This window comes from Balaenoptera ricei, chromosome 19 (assembly GCF_028023285.1).
Source record: "Balaenoptera ricei isolate mBalRic1 chromosome 19, mBalRic1.hap2, whole genome shotgun sequence".
NCBI lineage: Eukaryota > Metazoa > Chordata > Mammalia > Artiodactyla > Balaenopteridae > Balaenoptera > Balaenoptera ricei.
This window is the reverse complement of record NC_082657.1, coordinates 50,750,502-50,776,021: the sequence shown is the minus strand read 5'-3', so window position 1 is coordinate 50,776,021 and position 25,520 is coordinate 50,750,502. Positions and strand designations below refer to the sequence as shown.

General features: G+C 49.5%; 1 protein-coding gene and 1 non-coding gene across 2 annotated transcripts; both read right to left on the bottom strand.

Moving 5' to 3' along the window:
• Positions 1–18,525: 18,525 nt before the first annotated feature.
• TRNAG-GCC (transfer RNA glycine (anticodon GCC)) lies at positions 18,526–18,596 on the bottom strand. The gene has a single exon. It is a non-coding gene; the product is annotated as a tRNA-Gly (tRNA).
• A 4,512-nt stretch (positions 18,597–23,108) lies between these two features.
• EXOSC6 (exosome component 6) lies at positions 23,109–24,481 on the bottom strand. Its single transcript, XM_059904945.1, has one exon. It carries the CDS (start codon positions 24,391–24,393, stop codon positions 23,575–23,577), a length of 819 nt encoding a protein of 272 aa, XP_059760928.1. The 5' UTR covers positions 24,394–24,481; the 3' UTR covers positions 23,109–23,574.
• Between the last annotated feature and the right edge of the window lie 1,039 nt (positions 24,482–25,520).

Here is a 25,520-nt window from a genome sequence, read left to right as displayed (position 1 = left end):
GGAAATCCAAATAGAAACCACAGTGAGACGCCACTTCACACCCATTAGGATGGCTGTTAGCAACGAAACAGACAATAACAAGTGTTGATGAGGGTGGGGACCCATTGGAACCCTCATACATTGCTGGGGAATGTAAAACGGTGCAGCCACGGTGGAAAATAGTACGGCGATTGTTCAAAAAGTTAAACAGGACTTCCCTGGTGGCACAGTGGTTAAGAATCCACCTGCCAATGCAGGGGATGCGGGTTCGATCCCTTGTCCGGGAAGATCCCACATGCCGTGGAGTAACTAAGCCCGTGCACCACAACTACTGAGCCTGCGCTCTAGAGCCCGCATGCCAGAACTACTGAAGCCCGCACACCTAGAGTCTGTGCTCCACAACAAGAGAAGCCACCGCAATGAGAAGCCTGTGCTCCGCAACAAAGAGTAGCCCCTGCTCACCACAACTAGAGAAAGCCTGCACGCAGCAACGAGGACCCAACACAGCCCAAAATTAATTAATTAATTTTAAAAAAATTAAACACAACTACCATATGACCCAACAATTCCACTCCTAGGTATGTACCCAAGAGAAACGAAAACAAGTGCTCAAATCCTTAAAACACAAAGTTCATAGCAGCATTATTCACAATAGCCAATAGCCAAAATATAGAAACAACCCAAATGTCCATCAATGGATGAGCAGCTAACAAATCGCGGTGTATACATGCAATGCAATATTATTCAACCATTAAAAGGAATGAAGTACTGATACATGCTACCAGGTGGATGAACCTTGAAAACATTTTAAGTGAAAGAAGCTAGTCACAAAAGGTCACATATTGCATGATTCCACTTATCTGAACTACTCAGAAAAGGTAAATCCATAGATGCAGAGACGGGTGGTTGCCAAGGGAAACAGGAAAATGAGGGTATGGGTTTTATTTTGAAATTATAAAAATGTTTTGGAATTTAGATAGAGGTGGTGGTTGTACAACACTGTAAATGTGTTAAATGCCACTGAATTGGTTAATATCATGTTATGTAAATTTCACTTCTTTTTTTTTTTTTTTTTTTTTTTTTTAAGTATAATGGTTGGTCACGGGATCCTAGGGAGAGTGAGAGAGACACGCTGGGGGCCTATGTAGCCAGGAATAGTGCTCCAAATTCTGCTGCAAAGCCCATCTGGGTAGACTCCCATGCCACTGCTGCCAGGCACAGGAAATGCAGAGCCTACTCTGACAGCAGAGACACAGGAGCCACCTTTATGGCAACTAAGGTTGGCAATCCAATGTCCTTCTGAGCCTCTAACACCCCAGACACCAGATTCCCATTCAGCTGCAGCCTCTCCCATCAGCATTCCTGGCGCTACAGCGCTTCCCTCACCAACGTATTTCTCAGTGCCTCGGCAAAGGACGTGCTTGGGGCCGTCTCAGGGTTTCTAGGTTGGGGTGTCAGTGAGCAAATCCTACCTGAAAAGTCTATTCCAACATTCTCATCTGCAAGCGAGGCAGCCGAACGCCGCGGTCCTCCATGTTGGTCCACGGGCCAGCAGCATTGGCATCACCTGGGAACTTGTTAGACGAGCAGATTTTCAGCTGCCCCAAACCTAATCTGAGTTTTAACAAGATCTCCATCCACTTCAGATGCAGGCTCAGGTGTGAGAACCACTGGCAGAGGCAGAGTTCGGGTCTAAAGTCAGGCTACCTGAATTGGAGGACAGGCTCTGCCACTTACTGTGTGACTTTGGTCAAGTTATTAACACCTAGGTGGACCCACTGTCCCAATTTGCCTGGAACTGTCCTGGTTTTAGCACGCAAAGTCCCACATGCTGGGAAACCTCTCCATCCTAGACAAACCAGGACAGCTGGTCACCCTAAAACACCTCTCTGCCTCATGATCCTCTTCTATAAAATGAAGGTAATAAAATGAGTTAATATATTAAAGTGTTTGAAACAAAGCCTGGGGAGAGTAAACACTGATGAATATCAGCTGGACTGAGCCACCGCCCTCATTTCTCAATTCCTCCATCAACATTAGACTATCTAAACCTCATTTGTTAACTAAGTAAATTTGTTAAATAAATGAAGTGCTTAAAACTGTCCCTGGCAGAATAGTAAATGCTCAGTAAGTTTTAGCTATTCTTATTCTATTATTATCTATCAGCTTTTAGCTAATATTATTCTGCCACAATTGAGCCCAGGCTTTAAGCAACCATCAGAGCAAACAATTGGAACCATCCCAGCCACTCAAGGTACCTCCATAGAATCCTAAATATCGGTATGTTCAACCAGACTTCCCTGGTGGTCCAGTGGTTAAGACTCCACGCTCCCAGGGCAGGGGGCCTGGGTTCAATCCCTGGTCAGGGAACTAGAGCCCACATGCTGCAGCTAAAGATCCCACATGCCGCAGCTAAAGATCCCACCTGCCACAACTAAGAACCGGCACAGCCAAATTAAAAAAAAAAAATACATTCAATCCCATTTAACATTTTCTTCCTTCCCCACTCTCCACCCTCAGAATCCATTCCCAGATCATTTTGCAGGTTTTGTCAAAAAAAATTAGCAAAATCTCATGGTTCTTCTGGTGTTTCAATATCTTCCTCCCAGATTTGAAGTCATCGGCCCCCTGGGGCCTGCTGCGATATGACTTGTTATTTAAGTCTGGAGAAAATGAGGGGTGATGGGGTAGCACACACAAGGGGTCTCCTTCAGGGCAAGGTCATTACAGAGTGTATTTTTTAAGGAAATGATGCTGGCCTGGTTGCACGTGTGCAATGGAGGGGGGGAACCCAGGCTGAGCAAGGCCCTACCACCAACAGCACATGGCTCCCAGCTCACCCAGGGCACTGGCATTCAGGTGGCCAGCTTGGGAAGCAGGAGGGCTGATAGTCACTTGGAGGATGCTATGGGTCAGGCATGAAAGTGGTGCACATCCCGCCCTCCCACTGCCACTGGCCACACCTCAGCCATGCAGCACACTAACTGCAAGGGAGGGTGGGCAACTCCACCTAGATGTGCACCCAGGAGGAAAGGGATCTGGGTTTGGCAAAGAGCTAGTGAATTTCTGCTACCAGGACTTTCAGAATGACCAAGAAGAGTCCCTTTGGCAGGCAAGGGAACCTCTGTAGCAGTGGGGGTCCTGAGTCTTCCACACCTTCCCGCAAAGCCCTCCACTCTCTCTGCTCCCCACTCTCCACTCTTTCCCAATTAGAGACCCAGAGAGGGTGTGAAGCCACCTCATGGTGCCATTTTATAACCATTGATTAAGCCTTAAGTTTGGGTTGTAACTCTCTCAGCCTTGCAGCCACAAGATATAAAAATTCCCTGATTTTCTAACCATGTCTTGAGCCGCAAATTTGGACTTTGATCTGGTCTTTCCTTTATGCTGTTGGTGCTGTTAGCACACAGCCTGCCTAACAGCCCTTGACTTCAGGGTAATCTTTATATTCTTCTATGGCAAGAGCCACCAGGTCCCGAAAGCCTTGCCCTTGATGGGCGCTTTGTTCTGGGGACCACAGGATTAACTGTCTCGCCACGGCATGCCGTGGGCCGCTGGTGTCCTGTCCCTTAATACTAGCTGGATTTTCACTGTCCCCTGGCCGCTTGCCAGGCTTCCATCACCCCCATTTCCCACATGGCTTCTTGTTCCATCCACCTCTAGTCCTGTGTTTGTATCAATCAAGGTTCTTAACTGTAAGCAACAGAAACTGAGTCCGGTGACTCTAAGCAGAAAAGGAATTTGTCCAAGTTACTGGTTAGCTCCCAGGAGTTCTGGAAGGTTGGAGGATCAGATCTGGAAGAGACCCTACTGCCTCTGCTGGGCACAGATGCCACAACGGGCATCACCAACGAGGGATGGAGGTGCCATCACCTTTGAAAGCCGGATATAGCTGCTGGCACTGCCGCCATCAATTGCTGAGATGAGCTTCTCCCACCAGCAGCTTTACCTTGAAGTTGGGCACGTGGCTCTAATTGGAGGAGCCAAGTCATGTGCCCAGGACCTTGCTGCAAGGGAGGCTGGAAAAAGGAGGCAGAAAGGGGCATTTTCAGCTTCTTTCAGGGAGGCAGCCTCTGTCTTCAAGCTCTAACACAGGAATGGGACTCCGATGTGGGACGGCGAAGAGAATGACTCAGGTCCACTACAAGAAGCCACTTGGTACCCCTGGGCCCCTGGGCCCCTGGCCTGCAGCACTGGCCCTGTCATCCCACGCTCTAACCAGGGGCCTCGCCAGCCTTTGGAGTCTGTGCAGGGTAAGGTAGGTAATGGAGCATCCCCGTGCAAAGGCAGTGTGGCCTGGAGGTCCTGACAGAATCAGGCTATGCTTGTAGCCGAGCCTACCAGTAAGTGTCTTTCAGTAAGTCCTCTAACTTCTTGGAACACGTAGTGATTGCCAGGCAGGCGACTGAGATCTCATTACTCCTCTCAAGTGGCTCTCCATTTGACCCTGGGCACATTCGGTAGCCTTTCTATAAGATGGGGAGCATCTACCCTGCAAGGCTGTTGTGAGGATTAAATGAGATGATGGATGTAAGTTTGTAGCACAATGCCTGGCAAATAGCTAGAATTCAATCACTGTTAGCTGCCGATTACAATTTTTTTTTTTTTTTTTAATACTTTATTTATTTATTTATTTTATTTATTTATGGCTGTGTTGGGTCTCTTAGTTTTTTCGTGTGAGGGCTTTTCTCTAGTTGCGGCAAGTGGGGGCCACTCTTCATCGCGGTGCGGAGGCCGCTCTTCATCGCGGTGCGCGGGCCTTTCACTATCGCGGCCCCTCCCGTTGCGGGGCACAGGCTCCAGACGCGCAGGCTCAGTAGTTGTGGCTCACGGGCCCAGTTGCTCCGTGGCATGTGGGATCTTCCCAGACCAGGGCTCGAACCCGTGTCCCCTGCATTAGCAGGCAGATTCTCAACCACTGCGCCACCAGGGAAGCCCTCGATTACAATTTTAATACTGGGGATGATACAATTACCCTTTTCTTTCTTTCTGGGAGCTCTTTGCAAAAAAGTGAACTATTTTGTATCCATCTCATGAATTCAGGGTGGATGTGTCTGGGAGTCAACTCAGGGAACTCTGGGGACCAGTTGTTCAGTGTGTCCACCCCCTTCTCCTCCTCTCCTTTTTCCTTATTCTTGTCCTTCCGTCAGCTTGGCCTCTCTGTTTCAGCCTTCTTCTGTCTTCCCACCGGACTGCCAACCTCCCCATCCTTGCATCATTTGCTGTCACTCATTATGACTCCCATTCATTAACTGTCCTACCCATGTTCCGTGCAGTCAAGCACTCACAACCTGGGGGAATACAGGAGGGTGTCCCTTAGGAAATCTGTCTGGGAATCTTTGTGAGAGGTGAAGATGGAGCAAAGACCTCCACCCCATTTCCTGATTCTTGGTCCCTATGATGGTTAATTTTATGTGTCAACTTAATTGGGCCATGGGTTACCCAGACACTTGGCCAAATATTATACTGGGTGAGTCTGTGAGGGTGTTTTTGGATGAGATTAACATTTGAATCAGTGGACTGATAAGTTTCCTCCTTTTGTAATAGATTGAGTAATGCAGACAAGAGCATTTGGTCTTTCCAAGGAAAAGAGGGAGAGGATAAGGGAAGAAGTAAGAGCAGGAAAGAGTATACAGGCCTGTTCTGGTCATCTTGGGAAAGCTGTCTCCTTCAGCTGCTGTCTGCTTCAATTCCTGGTGAAATTTGATTCAGAGGTCTCCAGCGCTTGATTATATCGGACTGGATGTCAGTTGGAGCCTTCTTTAATTGTGAGATGTATATCCAAGGCTTGAGTCTCAAGTTTGGCTGCCATCTGGGTAGTGAGGAGGACCTGGTATAGTCCCTTCCAAGGACATTTAAGGGCAGTCTTTGTTCTTACTGATTTCAAATCAGAAGGGTGGGAGAAAATTGGAAACAGTTTAGAGATTTATAGTCAGATATTTGAGGAAACTAGAAGAGTTTAGAATCCAGTTCAGCTTACAGCTGTATAAAAAAACCTTGAAGCTTTATCATTAACAGGACAAGAATCTAATATCTACAAGGACAAGAATCTAATATCTACAAAGTTGCAAACACAATTTCTCTCTCAATAATTATTCCCCTTATTATCAAAGATAATCATAGTAAAACTAATTTGTTTGTAGTAAATTTGGCTTGATTATTTACAAAAATACAGCAAGAATAGTGATTGACCATATAAGCCCTTTTTTTTTTTTTTTTTTTTCGGTCATGCAGCTTGAGGGATCTTAGTTCCCCAACCAGGGATTGAACCCGGGCCATTGGCAGTGAAAGCACAGAGTCCTAACCACTGGACCGCCAGGGAATTCCCTCATATAAGCCCTTTTTAAGATTACTTTGCTGGAACCTTGTAATCAAGGTACTAGGCTGATTTTTCCAAGCAGTTCCTTAAAATTGTCTGGTCATACCCGAATCTATGCATATCTCTCTTGAATTTGATAATCCAGTCAAAGCCTTGGTAATATAGCCAATATTTCCAATTGTTTTCTATTACAAGGAGAATAGATTCTTATTGAACTTATGCAAATATTGTCATGAAAAATAAGAATATTTAATAAGAGTTTCCAAATTCTGGAGGAATCAATTAGGGAGAAAAAGATAATGTTTCTTCTTTGTTTACAAAGGTGTATTTTACCAAATTGCTGTAAGTCATAGATGCTGAAGAGAAGTTTCCTTAAATCTGGAAAAGTAAAACATTGGAGAACCAGCATAAAAAGTCATAAAAGTTACAATCATCCTCATTAGTTAATTTAGTCTCCTGTAATTAATTCTTGTTGATCTTGATCTTGGGTTAGCAGCTTTATGAATCAATCAGTTTTTCATTAAAGTTTTAGAAGTTTTTACCAGTTCAGCGTTATGATCTTAAAGTTATTAGGACCTACATTTTAGGGACTTCCCTGGTGGTCCAGTGGTTAGGGCTCTGTGCATTCACTGCCAAGGGCCCGCGTTCAATCGCTGGTTGGGGCACTAAGATCCTGCAAGCCGCGTGGCATAGGAAAAAGGGAAAAAAATTGTGAATCACTATATTGTACACCTGTAACTTATATAATATTGCACATCAACTATACTTCAATTTTTAAAAAAAATTTTAAATAAAAAATAAGAAGACAGCTTTTCTGAGTAATCAAAGATCTGATAAAGACAAAGCACAGAATCTTATTGTTCTTAGGCAGATTACATCAAAGGCAAAGAAACTTTGTTGTCTTTTTTTTTTTTTTTTTTTTTTTGGTTACCTTGGGTCTTCGTTGCTGAGCACGGGCTTTCTCTAGCTGCCGTGAGTGGGGGCTACTCTTCATTGCTGTAGACAGGTTTCTCATTGCGGTGGCTTCTCTTGCTGCAGAGCACAGGCTCTAAGCTCACGGGCTCAGTAGTTGTGACTTGAAGGCTCAGTAGTTGCGGCACACGGGCTCAGTAGTTGTGGCACGTGGGTTCTAGAGCGCAGGCTCAGTAGTTGTGGCGCACGGGCTTAGCTGCTCCGCGGCATGAGGGATCTTCCTGGACCAGGGCTCGAACTTGTGTCCGCTGCATTGGCAGGTGGATTCTTAACCACTGCACCACCAGAGAAGCCCGAGAAACTTTGTCTTCTTAACGGAGAGAAAAACCAAATTCTAATTTTGCACCAGTGTACTTTTGATATTAAAATTCATTTTAATTAAATTTATTTTAATTTTAGCCAGCTTGACCATACATTAAAATTCCTTTTCAAAGATTCGTTTTCCATAAACTTTCTACAACTTGTTTCCATTCAGCTTTGTTCTATCTTTTTTGTTTTTTGCTGATAATTTCAACTTTATTAGTTCAGATGTTATTGTCTCAATTTCAAAAACTTACAAATCTTATCTAGAAAAGAAATGATAAAAGGCAGTTGTTACAGAACAATTACAGATTTACTTTTAGAGGCTCACATAATTACCTATGCATTACATTAAATTAATATAAACTCCTTCCACATAATATAGTTAAAATAAACCATACACTTCTTGAAAATTACAGTATAAGATTCACTTGTGTCAAATGTTCATCCTGACATTGCTCTGCTAGACTGGGAATAATAGAACAGGCAGGGGCAATAAGATCCCCACATTTCCAGAAGAAAGTTGCTCTAAGTTGAGTAGCAGAATAAAGATTTGAAAGATGGGACCCGCAACCTATAAATAACTGGGAAGCCACCACCAGAATTTCCAGCTTTGTAAGTAGTTATAAGAAACGGGGGATGTGGGAGTTCCCTGGTGGTCTAGTGGTTAGGATTCTGGGCTTTCACTGCCATGGCCCAGGTTCAATCTCTGGTCAGGGAAGATCCTGCAAGACATGTGGCAAAAAAAAAAAGAAAAAAATATATATATGATGAAAAGACCCAGAATTGACAAAGAAATCCTGAGGGAAAAGAACAATGCTGGAGGTATAACCCTCCTAGACAATACTACGAAGCTACAGTAATCCAAACAGCATGGTATTGGCATAAAAACAGACACATGGATCAATGGAACAGAATAGAGAGCCCAGAAATAAACCCACACACCTACAGTCAGTTAATCTTCAACAAAGGAGGCAAGAATATACAATGGAGAAAAGTCAGTCCCTTCAGCAAGTGGTGCTGGGAAAGTTGGACAGCTGTATGTAAATCAATGAAGTTAGAACACTCCCTCACACCATACACAAAAATAAACTCAAAATGGCTTAAAGAATTAAATATAAGACATGACGCCACAAAACTCCTAGAAGACAAAATAGGCAAAATGTTCTCCAACATAAATCATATCAATGTTTTCTTAGGTCAGTATCCCAAGGCAAAAGAAACAAAAGCAAAAATAAACAAATGGGACCTAATCAAACTTATAAGCAAAGGAAGCACAGCAAAGGAAACCATAAAAAAAACAAAAAAGATAACCTACAGACTGGGAGAAAATATTTGCATACAGTGTGACGAACAAGGGCTTAATTTCGAATATATACAAAAAGCTCATACAACTCAATATCAAAAAAAAAAAAAAACAACCCAATCAAAAAATGAGAGGAAGACCTAAATAGACATTTCTCCAACGAATTCATACAGGTGGCCAACAGTCACATGAAGAGATGCTCAACATTGCTAATTATTAGAGAAATGCAAATCAAAACTACAATGAGGTATCGTCTCACACCAGTCAGAATGACCATCATCAAAAAGTCTACAAACAGGGCTTCCCTGGTGGCACAGTGGTTGAGAATCTGCCTGCCAATGCAGGGGACAGGGGTTCGAGCCCTGATCTGGGAAGATCCCACATGCCGTGGAGCAACTAGGCCCATGAGCCACAACTACTGAGCCTGCGCGTCTGGAGCTTGTGCTCTGCAACAAGAGAGGCAGCGACAGTGAGAGGCCCGTGCACTGCGATGAAGAGTGGCCCCCGCTCACCACAACTAGAGAAAGCCCTCGCACAGAAACGAAGACCCAACACAGCCAAAAATAATAAATAAATTAATTAATTAATTTAAAAAAAAAGTCTACAAACAATAAATGCTGGAGAGGGTGTAGAGAAAAGGGAACCCTGCTACACTGTTAGTGGGGATGTAAATCAGTGCAGCTACTATGCAAAACAATATGGAGGTTCCTTAAAAACAATATGGAGTTCCTTAGCAACTTAAGTTGCTAAGACATGCAAGCAACCTAAGTGTCCATCAACAGAAGAATGGATACAGAAGATGTGGTGTATATATAGACAGAGGAATATTATTCAGCCATAAAAAAGAATGAAATAATGCCATTTGCAGCAACATGGATAGACCTAGAGATTATCATACTAAGTGAAGTCAGAAAGAGAAAGAAAAATACCATATGATATCACTTACACGTGGAATCTAAAATATGACACAAATGAACTTATTTACGAAAGAGAAACAGACTCACAGACATAGAAAACAAACTTACGTTTACCAAAGGGGAAGGGGGAAGGGATAAGTTAGGAGTATGGAATTAGCAGATACACACTACCATATATAAAATAAAGAAACAACAAGGATTTACTGTATAGCACAAGGAACTATATTTGATATCTTGTAATAACATATAATGGAAAAAAAACCAAAAAAGAATATGTATATATATATAAAAAGAATCACTTTGCTGTACACCTGAAACTAACACAATATTGTAAATCAACTATACTTGAAGTAAAAAAAAAAAGAAATGGGGGATGTGTATATCAACTATACTTCAATTAAAAAATAGAATAAAAAAAGATAAATGGGGTATGTTCTTTTAAATAAGGATTGTTACTTGGCTGTGAATTTGAAAAGACAAGGCAACAAAGTATGAGCCTATCAACAAGTGATTATAGCCTGGCCCTGAGAAGTTATCACTGACTGTGTCCAGGGCAGAAAGGGTGGTTGTTCTGTATTGGCCTTTTCAGCTGGCTGTAAGACCCTTTTGTTGCTCCATTTACTGTGGTATAAGAGCAGTTGTTTTCAAATGTGTTGGATCATTCCACAGTAAGAAATATTATGGTCCAACATACACTTACGTATAAAAAAACATATAAGTAACTGAAATAAAAGTTAAATAAACTGTATTTCCTATTTGCAGTGTATGTCATGCATGCACTCTATTTTGCATTTTATGAAATTATTCTCTTCTATTTATATATAGATAATAAACAAATCTATAATAAACTTATCTATAAATTATAGATAAAATTGAAGATATATATTATTAATTTATCTATGTAGGTACAGACAATATGTATATGTTCTATTTAAATAAACGTTAATCAAATTCACCAATGGTCTATGATCACAATTTGAAAAACAAGAAGTTACAATAAGTCCTGGGGCTTCCTTGGTGGCGCAGTGTTTAAGAATCCGCCTGCCAATGAAGGAGACACTGGTTCGAGCCCTGGTCCAGGAAGATCCCACATGCCGCGGAGCAACTAAGCCCATGAGCCACAACTACTGAGCCCACATGTTGCAACTACTGAAGCCCACGCACCTAGAGCCCGTGCTCCGCAACAAGAGAAGCCATCGCAATGAGAAGCCCATGCACCACAATGAAGAGTAGCCCCCGCTTGCTGCAACTAGAGAAAGCCCATTTGCAGCAACGAAGACCCAACGCAGCCAATAAATAAATAAATAAATAAATAAAATAGATTTTTTTTAAAAAAAATTATTTATTTATTTATTTTTGGCTGTGTTGGGTCTTCATTTCTGTGCGAGGGCTTTCTCTAGTTGCGGTAAGCAGGGGCCACTCTTTATCGCGGTGTGCGGGCCTCTCACTATCATGGCCTCTCTTGTTGCGGAGCGCGGGCTCCAGACGCGCAGGCTCAGTAGTTGTGGCTCACGGGCCTAGTTGCTCCATGGCATGTGGGATCTTCCCAGATCAGGGCTCGAACCCGTGTCCCCTGCATTAGCAGGCAGATTCTCAACCACTGCACCACCAGGGAAGCCTCCTAAAATAGATATTTTAAAAAACAAACAAACAAACAAAAAATACTAGGAATCACACGTTTTCCCCACTTTGAACAGGAAGGGTGACTCACCAGAAAGCTTCATGAAAACAGATTCCAATAAAGCTGGAGAGTTCAAAATGCAAAGAGAGCAGAGCTTGGATTCAGGAAAAAACTTACCTTCAAACTCCAGGGTTGACAAGAAAGCAGTGAGCTCAATGAACTCCATGGGTACCAACACCTGCTTGTTCACCAGCCTCCAAGTCATTAGAGGGCATCTCTGGATCCCACTTCTGACACCATGCAATGTCAACCTTTAAAATAAAACATCCAGTTATTTTACTGGCAAAATAGGTTTACTCAGAAATAACAGAGAATTGCAATTTGGGACAAGCATGTTATGATGTATCAAAGGCAAGCCTTAAGAACAAAGGAGAGGCGCTTGCTTTTATTAGGTTTTAGGGGGAAATTGGGGAGAGCTGTTTTGAACAAAACTTCATTGGAAAAGAACAAGTGTTCAAGGTTGTGGCAGTTTCTCATTGGCTGCAAGTGGTGGTAAGAGAGTTGTTGCTGGGGCAGGGAGGAAATTTCCTTTTTTTTTTTTTTTTTGTAAAGCAGGAGAGGGAATTCGCTGGCAGTCCAGTGGTTAGGACTCCGTGCTTTCACTGCTGAGGGCCTGGGTTTAATCCCTAAGATCCCACAAGCCAGACTTCTCTGGTGGTTAAGACTCCATGCTCCCAATGTAGGGGGCCAGGGTTCTATCCCTGGTCAGGGAACTAGATCCTGCATGCCACAACTAAAAGATCCTGTGTGCCGCAGCTAAAGATCCCGCATGCAGCAACAAAGATGCCACATGCGGCAATGAAGATCCTGTGTGCCACAACTAAGACTCGGTGCAGCCAAATAAATAAATAAATATATATATTTAAATTTATTTATTTTTTATTTTATTTTTGGCTGCTTTGGGTCTTTGTTGCTGCACACAGGCTTTCTCTAGTTGCGGCGAGCAGGGGTTTTCTTCGTTGGTGCGTGGGCTTCTCATCGCAGTGGCTTCTCTTGTTGCGGAGCACGGGTTCTAGGCACACGGGCTTCAGTAGTTGTGGCATGCAGGCTCAGTGGTTGTGGCTCGTGGGCTCTAGAGCGCAGGCTCAGTAGTTGTGGTGCACGGGCTTAGTTGCTCTGTGGCATGTGGGATCTTCCTGGACCAGGGTTCAAGCCTGTGTACCCTGCATTGGCAGGCAGATTCTTTTTTTTTTTTTTAATTTTTAACTCCACCACGCATCCAGTTACTTTTATTTATTTATTTATTTTTGGCTGTGTTGGGTCTTCGTTTCTGTGCGAGGGCTTTCTCTAGTTGCGGCAAGCGGGGGCCACTCTTCATTGTGGTGCGCGGGCCTCTCACTATCGTGGCCTCTCTTGTTGCGGAGCACGGGCTCCAGATGCGCAGGCTCAGTTGTTGTGGCTCATGGGCCTAGTTGCTCCACGGCATGTGGGATCTTCCCAGACCAGGGCTCGAACCTGTGTCCCCTGCATTAGCAGGCAGATTCTCAACCAGTGCGTCACCAGGGAAGCCCCAAGGCAGATTCTTTTTTTTTTTTTTTTTAACATCTTTATTGGAGTATAATTGCTTTACAATGGTGTGTTAGTTTCTGCTTTATAACAAAGTGAATCAGTTATACATATACATATGTTCCCATATCTCTTCCCTCTTGCATCTCCCTCCGTCCCACCCTCCCTATCCCACCCCTCTAGGTGGTCACAAAGCACTGAGCTGATCTCCCTGTGCTATGCGGTTTCTTCCCACTAGCTATCTATTTTACGTTTGGTAGTGTATATATGTCCATGCCACTCTCTCACTTTGTCACAGCTTACCCTTCCCCCTCCCCATATCCTCAAGTCCATTCTCTAGTAGGTCTGTGTCTTTATTCCCATCTTGCCACTAGGTTCTTCATGACTATTTTTTTTTCCCCTTAGATTCCATATATATGTGTTAGTACACTGTATTTGTTTTTATCTTTCTGACTTACTTCACTCTGTATGACAGACTCTAACTCCATCCACCTCACTACAAATAACTCCATTTCGTTTCTTTTTATGGCTGAGTAATATTCCATTGTATATATGTGCCACATCTTCTTTGTCCATTCATACGATGATGGACATTTAGGTTGCTTCCATGTCCTGGCTATTGTAAATAGAGCTGCAATGAACATTTTGGTACACGACTCTTTTTGAATTATGGTTTTCTCAGGGTATATGCCCAGTAGTGGGATTGCTGGGTCTTTTGGTAGTTCTATTTTTAGTTTTTTAAGGAACCTCCATACTGTTCTCCATAGTGGCTGTATCAATTTACATTCCCACCAACAGTGCAGGAGGGTTCCCTTTTCTCCACACCCTCTCCAGCATTTATTGTTTCTAGATTTTTTGATGATGGCCATTCTGACCGGTGTGAGATGATATCTCATTGTAGTTTTGATTTGCATTTCTCTAATGATTAATGATGTTGAGCATTCTTTCATGTGTTTGTTGGCAATCTGTATATCTTCTTTGGAGAAATGTCTATTTAGGTCTTCTGCCCAAGGCAGATTCTTAACCACTGCATCACCAGGGAAGTCCTAAATAAATATTAAAAAAAAAAAAAAAGGCAGAAGATAAAATTCCCATGTGATTAATGTCCTCCTCTGTCAAAATAATTCTTATCTTCCCTCTTCCTGCTGGTTATACAGACTGCAATAAATGGTACATGTGTGCAAGTTCCCTCTTCAGAGCTTCCCAAGTCCGTTTTAAAATTTATTGATTTATTTCTATTTTTGGTTGCGTTGGGTCTTCGTTGCTGCATGTGGGCTTCTCTCTAGTTGTGGCGAGCGGGGGCCACTCTTCGTTGTGGTGCACGGGCCTCTCATCGCGGTGGCCTCTCATGTTGCAGAGCACGGGCTCCAGGCATGCAGGCCTCAGCAGTTGTGCCTCAATGGCTCTAGAGTGCAGGCTCAGTAGTTGTGGCTCATGGGCTCAGCCGCTCTGTGGCATGTGGGATCCTCCCGGACCAGGGCTCGAACCCGGTCCCCTGTATTGGCAGGTGGATTCTCAACTACTGCACCACCAGGGAAGCCCCCAAGTCCGTTTTAAATGAGATTTCCTTTATATATTTTCATAGTGCTCATGCACTGTTGCCCTACACAGTGGACATGGGTGTGCTTTTCTGTCCTCTCCGGACATTGCAAATACGAAAGTCAAAGAAACAGACATAGAAAGCCAGACAACATGGAAGTACAGCTGTTTTCTTGGTGCATGGATATCTGTTTAATGTGTTCCTGAGTGGATAATTGGATAAGGCAGGACCATGAATGGAAGAGAAGGGCTGAGGGTGCGGGTACAGAATTGCCAGCTTCCTCCCACATGAACACTCGATCTGGATTGTCAATGCCTCAGGGACATCGTTGCTGGTCTCCTTGTTCCTCACCATGAGCAAGCTGGTGTTGGATAACTGCTCTTGGTGATTGTGTTGCAGGAAGTCTTGTGAACAGGAAAAGGAGAAGGCTCGCATTTGTTGATGTCTTGGCAGTTAAAAGTGGGCCATGGATGATGATCATAGATTCAGGAAGAAAGGGGGTGGGCTCAGGGAGGGGCCTCGAGGTCACAGGTGAAACTCTGGGGTCTGATCCAAACCCACAGGCAAAAGCTGGAATTTATTTAATGGAGTTCCATTCATTTATTCAGCAGAGAGCAACTGAGCACCTACTAAGTGGCCAGGCCCCAAGTGAGCTGTGAGAATACGGCAAGGAGCAGATTCCCCTCTGTCCCCCACGAGCATAGAGCTATGTGCTCAAGTGGTGAACACTGAAGGAGCCCAGAAAGGAGACAGTCTGCCCGTGACTGGTGCACAGACGGCTGCCTTGCCTAACTTCTCAGCCCTCCTCTAAATCGGGTTCAGCTGACTCTTGACTCCCCTGCCACCAAGAGAGAGGGCAGCGGGGTGTCCCCACCCCAGACCAGGCAGGCTGCTTGCTTTGTTTCTCAGAGCCACCCTGGCCGTTTCAGACGCAGCCAGCCCAGGAGCTTAGACCAGAGGCAGCTGTGGGGCGTGGGCCTGGCAGCAGGCAGGCCCGTGGGCGGGCAGACAGGCAGCAGGAGAACACTCGAGAATTAACCCAACCAGGGACCGGTGTCTCCTCAGAGGATCACGGACATCCCCTCTCCTGCCCTTTGACGGTACCACCCCCAACTTCCAAGGCCTGGGCGATGGGGTTGATTCCCGTGGTAATTTGGGGGAAACAGTAGAGCAGCCTCCTCATCCTCGGAGGTTTTTTGTTTTGAAGTTAGCCAAAGGGACTGTTTGTCTCAGAACCATGGTCCCCTGAGGATGGAGATGACCCCTCTGGAGCCGGAGCCCAGCTCTGAATAGGCGGGCCCAGGGTCTGGAAGCCAGGTCGGGCTGCCCACTGACTGGGGATGGGTGCTCCAATGCACTGCCTCTCAGGGGGCACTGCCCACCGCCTCAGAGCTGAGGAGCAGGGAAGGGCCAGCCAGGAGGCAAGCGGGGCCCGTGTGCACTTGGCCCCATTTTCCTGCATCCCTCCCTCTCTCTCTCCTGCTCTGTCCCACTCTTTGGCTCTCTCTTCAGATTGAGACATGGCTCGGGAGCCCAAGCCCGGCCCTGCCCAGCCAGGCCAGAAGAGGCCATGGGGCAGAGCCATCTCCTGGTGAGTCTGCCTGGGGCTGCCTACCGGGGAGGGAGTCTGATCACCAGCTTGTTTGGGGCTCTGGGCTCCCCTGGGACAGAATAAGAACCCCAGGAGGCTTGCTCTGTGTGCTGCCCACCCAGCCGGCCAGGCTGCCCGTCCTACTCTCTGTGTTACTGGAGGAGGTCCGGTCTCCCTCGGCCACAGGTTTTGTCTGTAAACTGGGGGGAGGGGTCAACCCAGCTCATTCCAAGGCCCCTTCTAGCTGACAAAACCCAGCCACCCTCCTGCTGGTGGTGCCCTCTCCTCTCGCCTGGACCCCGGGGGGTGTGAGTCCTCCAAGGGGAGCCTCACCTGTGGGGTGCTCGGGGGCTTTTTCTGGGTATACATGTTTGGGAAGTAGACAATGGGAACCTTTCTGGATGAAATCTTCCCTCTAACTTGGGAAGCTTCAAGGAATTTTAAAGAAACCTTTAAACATGTTTAGAAAGGAGCTCACCAACCTCTGCCAGCCGACGTGCCATTTTCATAGGCATAACGAGGGTGTGTGTGAACCGGTGGCCCCTTAGTCCCCTCAGCTGGGAGGCTGTGATGTCTGCGATCAGCTCCTGGCCTGTCTGTGGGCATTTGAGTGGTTTCTGTCTTGCCAGTGGGGGAGGCAGGGAGGCAGTGGGGCAGGTGGTTGCTGTTAGGTACAGCACCATGTAAACAGCCTGCTGCCAAAGGTTCTGGTTTCTTTTGGGGTTTTGTTTGTTTGTTTGTGGGGTTTTTTAATAATTTTTTTTAATACTTAATTTACTTTTCTTATTTTTTTATTTTTGGCTGTGTTGGGTCTTCGTTGCTGCACGTGGGCTTTCTCTAGTTTGCAGCGAGCTGGGGCTGCTCTTCGTTGTGGTGCACAGGCTTCTCACTGCAGTGGCTTGTCTTGTTGCAGACCATGGGCTCTAGGTGAGCAGGCTTCAGTAGTTGTGGCACATGGGCTCAGTAGTTGTGGCGCACGGGCTTAGTTTCTTCCACGGCATGTGGGATCTTCCTGGACCAGGGCTCAAACCCGTGTCCCCTGCATTGGCAGGCGGATTCTTTACCACTGGACCACCAGGGAAGTCCGGTTCTGGTTTCTTTTGGGTCTCATCTCCTCAGAAGTGCGATGGCTGGGCTGGGTAGGGGCTACTCTGAGAAGCCTCTGCACCTCCAGGTTGACCTCGAGAGACATTAGGCCAAATCTCTCTCTACCTGCGGCAGCCAGAAGGTCTACATCATCTTTGCCGGCATGGACTGCTTTTTCACTGTGTTGTTTTGGGCTGATGAGTAGATGTGTACTCGTAGTTTTTTAAGCTTGCGTTTCTTCAGTGATGTTGAACTGCATATGCGGTGTGTTGGTTTGCCTCTAGTCTCGTGCGTGAGACTCTCATCTGGGAGTTCATACGGTTTGGTAAATATCCGTCTGATGGGAGGTAAGTGGTTTCTTCCCATAGTTCTCTGCTGTGTTTTTTCACACGGCCGCTTTGAGGCTGGGTTAACCCTTCCTCAGTTCTTCAGTTCCAGTTGCCTTCTCCAGATTTCATGTCCCCCCACCCCCTTGCCTAGCAGGTTCGGACCCAGTCCTGTAGGTGCAGGTGGGAGAACAGGGAAGCAATGGGGAGTGATGCCAGCTGTCCTGCAGGAGCTCAGATTCCATTCGGAGGGGTGCCTGGCATTCACGGCCTGGGGCAGGGGTGGCTTCCTTAAGACCCATGTGTCCCTAGGGGACTCCAGTGGGGAGAATGAAACCCTTCTCTGGGGACTAGGGCAGCATGTCTGGAGCAGCAGCCTGTTGCTGTGGCTCTGGCCCCTTTGGATAGTCACCCAAAGAGCAGTGGTTTGGGGATGGGGTTCTGGTGGCCCCTGAGTTGTTGGATGACTTCTCTATGAGAACTGGTCAAGTCCAGGTCTTGTGTCTTGGGTCTCAAAATGGCATTTGTCAACCTGGAGGGAAAGGTTTGTGGTGGAAGGATTGCCCCAGGTCCCTTCCCCTCACACCTCCCCCCGCTTGGCCCCTGAGGACACTGAGGGAGGTGTCTTGACCTCTGCCCACAGGGTCATACTGATGGTGCATTTTATTTCTCTTATTGTGGGAAGTCCCAGCTTGCACTGTAATCATTAGCCCAGACCAGGGGACAGATGTGACTGCAGACCCTGTGTGACCAGGCCAGGGACAGAGCAGGGATGACCCCAGACCGGGAGGGACCCTCTACCTACAGCAAACTGGAGCAGTGAATACCGCCTAACCTCTAACCCGCAAACTCATCCTGCCTCTGTCTCAACTCTGGTAGCTCCCAGGTTTGTGCTCAGCAGTCAGTGAATTACCATTCCTTTACCATTAATTTTTAGGTACTCTAAAAAGTCATTTTAGGAAAAAAAGTGAGGAAGAGGTGTTTAAAGAAAAGTGTGCTTCTTGCATTGGCTGGGAATTGAACCCTGGCCTCCCACGTGGCAGGCAAGAATTCTACCACTGAACCACCAATGCTGTTGTAGGACAGGGTTCATCGAGGTAGCTCAGGTGGTCGGCTACCGGTCCCTCCCCATCTCCCTCCCCTCCCCTCCAGCTGTCTGATCTCTGCTGAGGTTTCAACCCAGTCAGGGATAGCCAGCCCAAGGCGGTTATCGGTTTGGTAAATATACGGTTTGGTAAATATCCGTCTGATGGGAGGTAAGTGGTTTCTTACCCCATGGCCAGCCCAAGGCCAGCCCAAGGCGGGCCGGACAAGCGAGAATTTTCCCGGAGTGGTCATGCTCAGCTGAGACTCGTACTCAGCTGAGACTCGTACTCAGCTGAGACTCGTAACCTTGAGCTCTGTCCTGGCACCCAGCTGTCCCAGCTTGGTCGTTGCTGACCCTCAGGGGGCTGCCTGTTTCCTGCACCGTGCCCCTGGACCCTGACCCCAACCCCAGAGCGCCGAAGGGATGGGTACCTGCCCTCCCGCGCTCCACTGGCTTGCTTTCCTTTTTCCAAGGATGGGCCTCCCACCGCCGGAATCAGCATCCCAGCGGCTCCTGGGCCGCCCACCAGACTTCCTGAGGCCAGAAAGCGGGGGCGGGGGTGGCCGGAAATCTCATCCACAGGCTTGGGGACCCCACAGCACGAAGGCGAAGGGGCCCCCTAATGTTCCCTATTCCGCTCCAGTGGCTTCCATAGGCCTCGCCCCTCATCGGCTGGGCCTGAGCTGGTGGCGTGGGCGCACAGTCCCAGAAAGTTATTTCAGAAACTTCACTGCCCCCAGCTTGCAGCCCCTCTCCTCCCCCTTAACTCCTCACTTGCCTTAACCGAAGCCTCAGGCTGCACCCGAACTTCCTGCAGCTGTATCCCCACAGGATCTTCCTGCCCAAGCCGGACCCAGTTGTCCCTCTGCACCCATCTCCCCTTCCCTCCTAGGCACCAGTTCCCTGGAGGTGCATGGTGCATGAGAGCAGGGGTGAGGCCAGGCAGTGACAGCCTGGGACCTTCCAGACTCAGCCTCTTTCCCAGGGCCTGGAGCGAAGGGAAGGTGGCCTGGCCACGGCCCTAACCCTGCCTGTCTGGCCCTGCCAGTGCTGAGCCCAGCATCCTGGCGAATCCCACGCAAGGATTAAAGGCTCTCTCCGTGGCTTTGAGCCCTGACTTAACTCTTCCCTTTCATCCTCTGCCAGACTAAGAACGAGAATAAGATCAGCAGTGCCTAGGTCAGGCAGGGCAGCCTTTGGACAGCCCAGACCTGGCTGGCCAGAAGCCTGTGGGCAATTGCCCCCTCCTGCCACCTGGAGGCACCCAGAACGTGCCCCTAACAGAGGCCAGCTATGGGGAAGCTGGTTTGCTGTGGTCTCCCAAAGTGACCTTGGTCAAGTCCCTAGGGGCTCTTCTGGTGAAGAATCCTGGGATTCTAAGGAAAAGCTGCATACATCAGTTTCTCTGAATTAAACTGGAGTCGAGGCAAGGATTCTGGCCCTGGACAATGACCCTTTCCTCATTTATCTCTATTTCAACAGCAACTATGACCTGGATTACAAGCTGTACAGGGAAGATTTCCCCTACAGGTAGGTGGGTCCTGCCCCCTGTCCTCTGGGCAAGCAGGTGGGGCTAGTCGGCCTGACTCCCTCTCCATCCTGTCCACAGGGTGTATGAATGCCAGAGGATCCCTCCACTAATCAACCGCGTGCCTATCAAGATCCGGAGGACCCACATGGGCATGGGGCTCAAGAGCAACTTCAGTCCCCACAAGGCTCCCAGGAACAGTCAGCTGACCCCCAAGATAAAGCGTGAGTGACGGAGCACAGCCCTCACCTGCAGGGCTAGGGGAGAACTGGGAGGCCCTTAGCAGTGAGGGTGGGTTCAGGAGTCCTCGCAGCACTGCCCTCTGCCTCCTGAACCTGATGGACACCAACTCTGGCCCCTCTCCCAGCAGTCCAGACTGAGGAGCTGCACTCCATCAGGGGAGAGCTGAGCCAGATCAAAGCCCAGGTGGACCGCCTGTTGGACAGTGTGGAGCGCATGGACCAGCAGAGGGACCAGCTTTCAGGTCAGTTCCCCCCAAGTGTGGACCCAGGCCACACTCCTAGCAGCCTCCAGGTTGTCCCACTCCTGAAGGTACCAGGGGGTCCTGCCTCCGGCTTTCCTTGGGTGCAGGGCTCCTCCTCGCCCTCCCTAGAGTTCACTTCCCCCCACTCCCTCTGGGTGCTTCTGTGGCTTGAGGACCCTTTTGGCTTCTGGATTGTTCTATGACCCTCACCCACTCAGCAGCTGTCTGGAGCCAGAGCAGTGTCCCAGCCCATCCCCATCCTGTCCTCTTGAGCCCTAGATACCCTAGATCAGTGCTGGGCATCAAGTGGCATCTTTGGGGTTAGCTGGGGCCTTCCAATCCAGCCACTGACCAGTGACTCTCCCTGTGCAGGGACAGAGGACTGTCAACAGAACAGGGGCTCTGGGGGTAAAGGTCCCTCATGCAGAACCACTGAACCCCAGCAGGAGCCCAGGGGCCAAAGGGCCCATCCAGCGGCGGACAGCTCCCAGAACACAGACCTGGAGGCGGCAGTGAGTGGCCTGGTGCCTCCCCCCACTCTCACCCTCCTTGTGTTTGGGTCCTTGTGGCCTCTCTGTGAGCAAGGGAGGGACTTGGGTTTGTGTGGGAGACCACAATGGTGGTTGCTGGGAGGCGTCTGACTTCCATCACAGGCAATGCCCAGGAGAAGATGGGGCCCTGCCCTATTTTTTCTCCCCTCTTAATTCGGGCTTGGTCGGCTCAAACGGACCAGGGGCTACGGCTGGGCAGCTGAGCCAGTTCTGGGCTGAAATGCCATCTCCTCCTGGAAGGTGGGTGGGGAGGGGGCTTTGAGCATTGTACAGGGAGTATCACAGGTGTGCCCCATGGCCCCGGATCCCTTGCCCAAAAACCATCCGGTAAGCCTGCCCCTGCCCACCTGCTGCCCCAGGGTCTTTGGGCTGTCTTGCATTGTACCATACTCCCCAGGAAAGCTGGAGCACACTGACCTTCCTGGACTGAGAATACCCAACCCTGGATCTGATAACAGCCTTTTGTGCAGCTTCAAAGGGCCCAAATGTTCCCTGCCCTACCATTTCCTCCTCTCCTATTGGTGGTCCCTGAGATGGGCCAAGCCCCTACTATTGCTAGAGCCGTCTCAGCAAGGCTGGGGCTGCTAGGGGGTTAGCAGTGAGGAGCTTCCTTTCCTCCACTTGCCTAGCTCTGGCCTGTGGGCTCCAGGGGACACTTACTGCTGCCCAAGACTGAATCACATCTAGGAAAAGACTGGGGTAGGTGGAGAAAATGCCTTCTTCTGTTTGGTGGTCCTGGGTTCGCTCCCAAGTCTCAGGAAGAATCTACAGTAGCACTGAGATGTTAGAGCTGCCAAGAAAGGGAGGTGGGGGTGAGAGACTGGGAGTTGTTAGCAGATGGCCCTCCCTTTCCCAGCCATACCACACCTCTCAGCCCTCGGGGCTAGAGTCCTGCTTCTGCTTCTCCTACAGGTGAAGAATCATGCAGCAGACCAGGAAGACAGCCAGTTGTAACCCCTCCAGGCTCATCAGCTCCAGGCACCTTCCCGAGTGGTTCCTTTCCTTGCCTTGAGTGATTTTCCAAAGGCCTCTCAGTGGCACCCATGCAACCCATTCTGGAGCAAGGGCAATGGAAATGGAGGCACGGCTCAGCCAGACCAGCCAGGAAGCCTCCCCCCAGTGCTGGCTTTAGCTTTGGTCATGTTTCCAGATGACAGTCTGGGGACTGGCAGGGAAGGGAAGCGGCCTGCAACTGCCCAGCACCAGCTCACCATTCTCATAAAGCTGAGGCCCACTCGTGGAAGGGGCAGCTGGACAGGGCCCACCTGCAAGCACCATCAGCCCTCTCTGACTGCAGGTACTGTTCCAGCGGCTCTCCTCCCTCTCAAAGCCCCCAATCCTGTCTGGGTGTCAACAGGGGTATCCTTTTTGTGTCGTTTCTATCTTGTTTCTTGCTGATGTGATACCATGTATTTCAGATCTGCTTTGGAAATATGTATTATGTCACTGGGGGGAAATAAAATTTATATTTTTTTCCTCTTGATCAGGGGTTCTCGGTGTGGTCTCCAAGCCTTATTCTGGCCCTTCGGCTGTCCCAGGCCAGCCCTTCCTAGAGAAGCTGAGCAGGCCCGAGACACACAAGCTCAGAAGCTCACACCAAGCCAGGGCAGAAAGGGCACCAGGCTGCCCCGCTTTTCTCCAAACCAGACCTGAGCACAAACCTGCACGGCTCAGGAGCCACAAAGGGAAGATCCTACCTTGTGGTCAGACAGGCCAGCTCTGCCCTGTAAAATGGCCAGACTCCATCTCCAACATCCAGAAACTCTCACTCCTGGCAGTTCAAGTGCCCTCTCCCAGGAGCCAAGACGGGATGAGGGACACCAGGACACATATAAGATAATGCTGTCTCAAGCCCTTGACACCAGGAGTCCGAGAACACACTACCCAGCTCAGAAGAGCCTTGCTCTCTTAAATCCTGTACCAAGAACAACAGAATTTTTCAGATATAAAAGAGTTTATGTTTTAGCTCAGATATTAAGTGGGAAGGTACAGCCCCCTTGTCCATTCTCTCAAAAGCAGCCCAATAATATAGGAGGAGGGTCACTGGCCGGCCTGCATAGGGTCCATCCCTTACGAGACACTAGCTCCAGGTTCCATTTTCCAGGTAAGTCCAGCTGAAGTCCTTTCCAACTTGGGGGTCAGGCTGCATTCGCAGGTTTCTTCAACTGAGTCGTGGCTGGGAGCCAACTCAATTAGAAAAGTTCCTTTAACAGAACAGTTTGTAAAAAAATCATCCCAACACAGCTGTCCAGTGCATCAGTTCTGAGCACGCCTCCCCAGAGTCTCTCCCGTGGTCCGAGTTCTCAGCTTGGCGCACGCAGTCTGAAAGCCGACGGCGCGGGTCCTTTCGGGGACAGCGGCAGCTTGGTCCTCGGCGTCCGTCATTGCTCAGGGTTCTGGTTCAGGGCGGCGTGGCGGCGCCCCTCCGGCGGGCGGCCCGTACTAAGCACTGCTGCAAAACGGGGTAGAGGCGCTGGCAGCCCTCGAGACCCAGGCGCACGGCCTCCGCCCAGCTCTCGGTCGGGCCGCCCTCCCCGCTGCCCAGCAGCCCGGCCACCTGGTTGAGCACCGGCATAAGCGCCACGGTGAGGCCGGCGGCGGCGCGTTCCTCCTCTAGCAGCGTGGGATCCAGCAGCCAGGTGGGCTCGGGCCCCAGCGCGCGGCTTAAACCGCAGCCCACCACCAGGTCGTACATTTCGATGCCCGCGTCGGCCAGGGCGATCGCGGCAGCCGTGAGCGCCGCGGCCAGCGCCGAGCCGCCGTCCTCGAGCAGCAGCGCCGACACCTCGAGCTGCGCGCGCGGGTAGCGGCCCAGGCGCACGGCCGGCTCGAGCGCCTCCTGCAGCGCCAGCGCCAGCTCACGCTCCTCGCTGCCACCCGGGGGAGCGCGGCGCCGGCGGCCCGAGAAGGGCGCGCGGCGAAAGTCGCAGAGCAGGCGGCCCCGCAGCGCGGCCGGGGTCTCGCCGCCCGCTCCGGCCGGGCCACCACCGCGCTCACCGCCCTCTACCTGGCGTGGGCCGGACACTGCGCACAGCACCTTGGTGCCTCCCGCCTCCAGGTAGGCCGAGCCCTTGGCCTGGCTCAACAGCCCGGCGCGCGCGTACACAGGCCGGAGCCGCGTCGGGTCGCGAGCGGCCGGCACCTCGTCCTCGTCGGTCGCGTACAACTGAGGCGGCTGCGACTCCTCGGGCCCGCGGATGCGGCGGTTGTCCCCGGGCATGGCGGCGCCTAACGTGCGAGCCGCCTTCACCCGTCGGCCCGGCCTCGCGCACCGGCTCTTCCGCCCGCTCAAAGCCGCGCGCTCGCGCGAGGACTGTCGGGATAGCGGCAGGCCGCCCCGCACCGCCCCCTGCCGGCCCGGAGGGAGAACGGCGAGCGCTGCAGAGGCCTGGGGCCGCCGCAAGGACGCCCGGAGCTCCGTGGATGGATGGACGGATGTACCGGGCAGGCCTGCAGAAGTGGGACCTAGGCCGGCTCGGCTGACCTCTAGCCTTTGCGCTCAGGGTGTAGGGCTTCTTCCTTTCACTTGTGAAGCTGTAATTATTTTAATTTTGCACTTATTTGTGTGACTATTTTATCCATGTTCCCCACTGCCTTGCCCAAGAGGGCAGTGACCTTGTCTTGGTCACTCCTGTACTGTCAGTGCCCTGGCTGGCATAAACACTTGTCGAGTGAATGAACGCTCCTTACCTGGCATGCACATATTGCAACCAAGGGCCTCAGCACCCTCCCTCTATCTGCTTTTCATACTTCTCACCCCCAGGCCTTGTGACTGCTGGCCTCTGCTTCTTCTCTCAGCATAGACCTGCTTTTCCTCCTCCCTCAAAGTCAGCAGGCCTGAGAATGACCCAGGGCCCCAGAGCCAGCCTGCTGTACTCAGGGGACATGAAATCAGCCAGAGCAGGCACAACCAAGTACTGTACACTACTGCTACCAAACCCAACTGTCTTCAGACTTGGGTGAATGGACACAGAACCGGGTCAGAGTCTCCACCCTTACCGTCTAAGTGAGGTCCTGGAACCAGGAATGACGTGGCAGTCAAAGGAGTGGGGGGAGGCAACTGATGTACCCTAAACACCTCCTATACCAAAGAATGCCTCTGACCTCACACCCAACCTGCACATCAAGTGAGGAAAAGGGATATGGGCCTAAAAAATGAACATAATCTCCTACAAGGGGCTCTATTCTGTGGACCACCTCCACAGATGTCTTGAGGAAAATCTAGCGGCCATTATTCCCGAACCTCAGGGGTCTGGGGCTGGACTAGTCAAGGACTGCGACCAGAAGCCAGTTGGAGCCACAGCATTTATTCTACAGACACCCAGGGAGCCACGGGCTGTCACACTG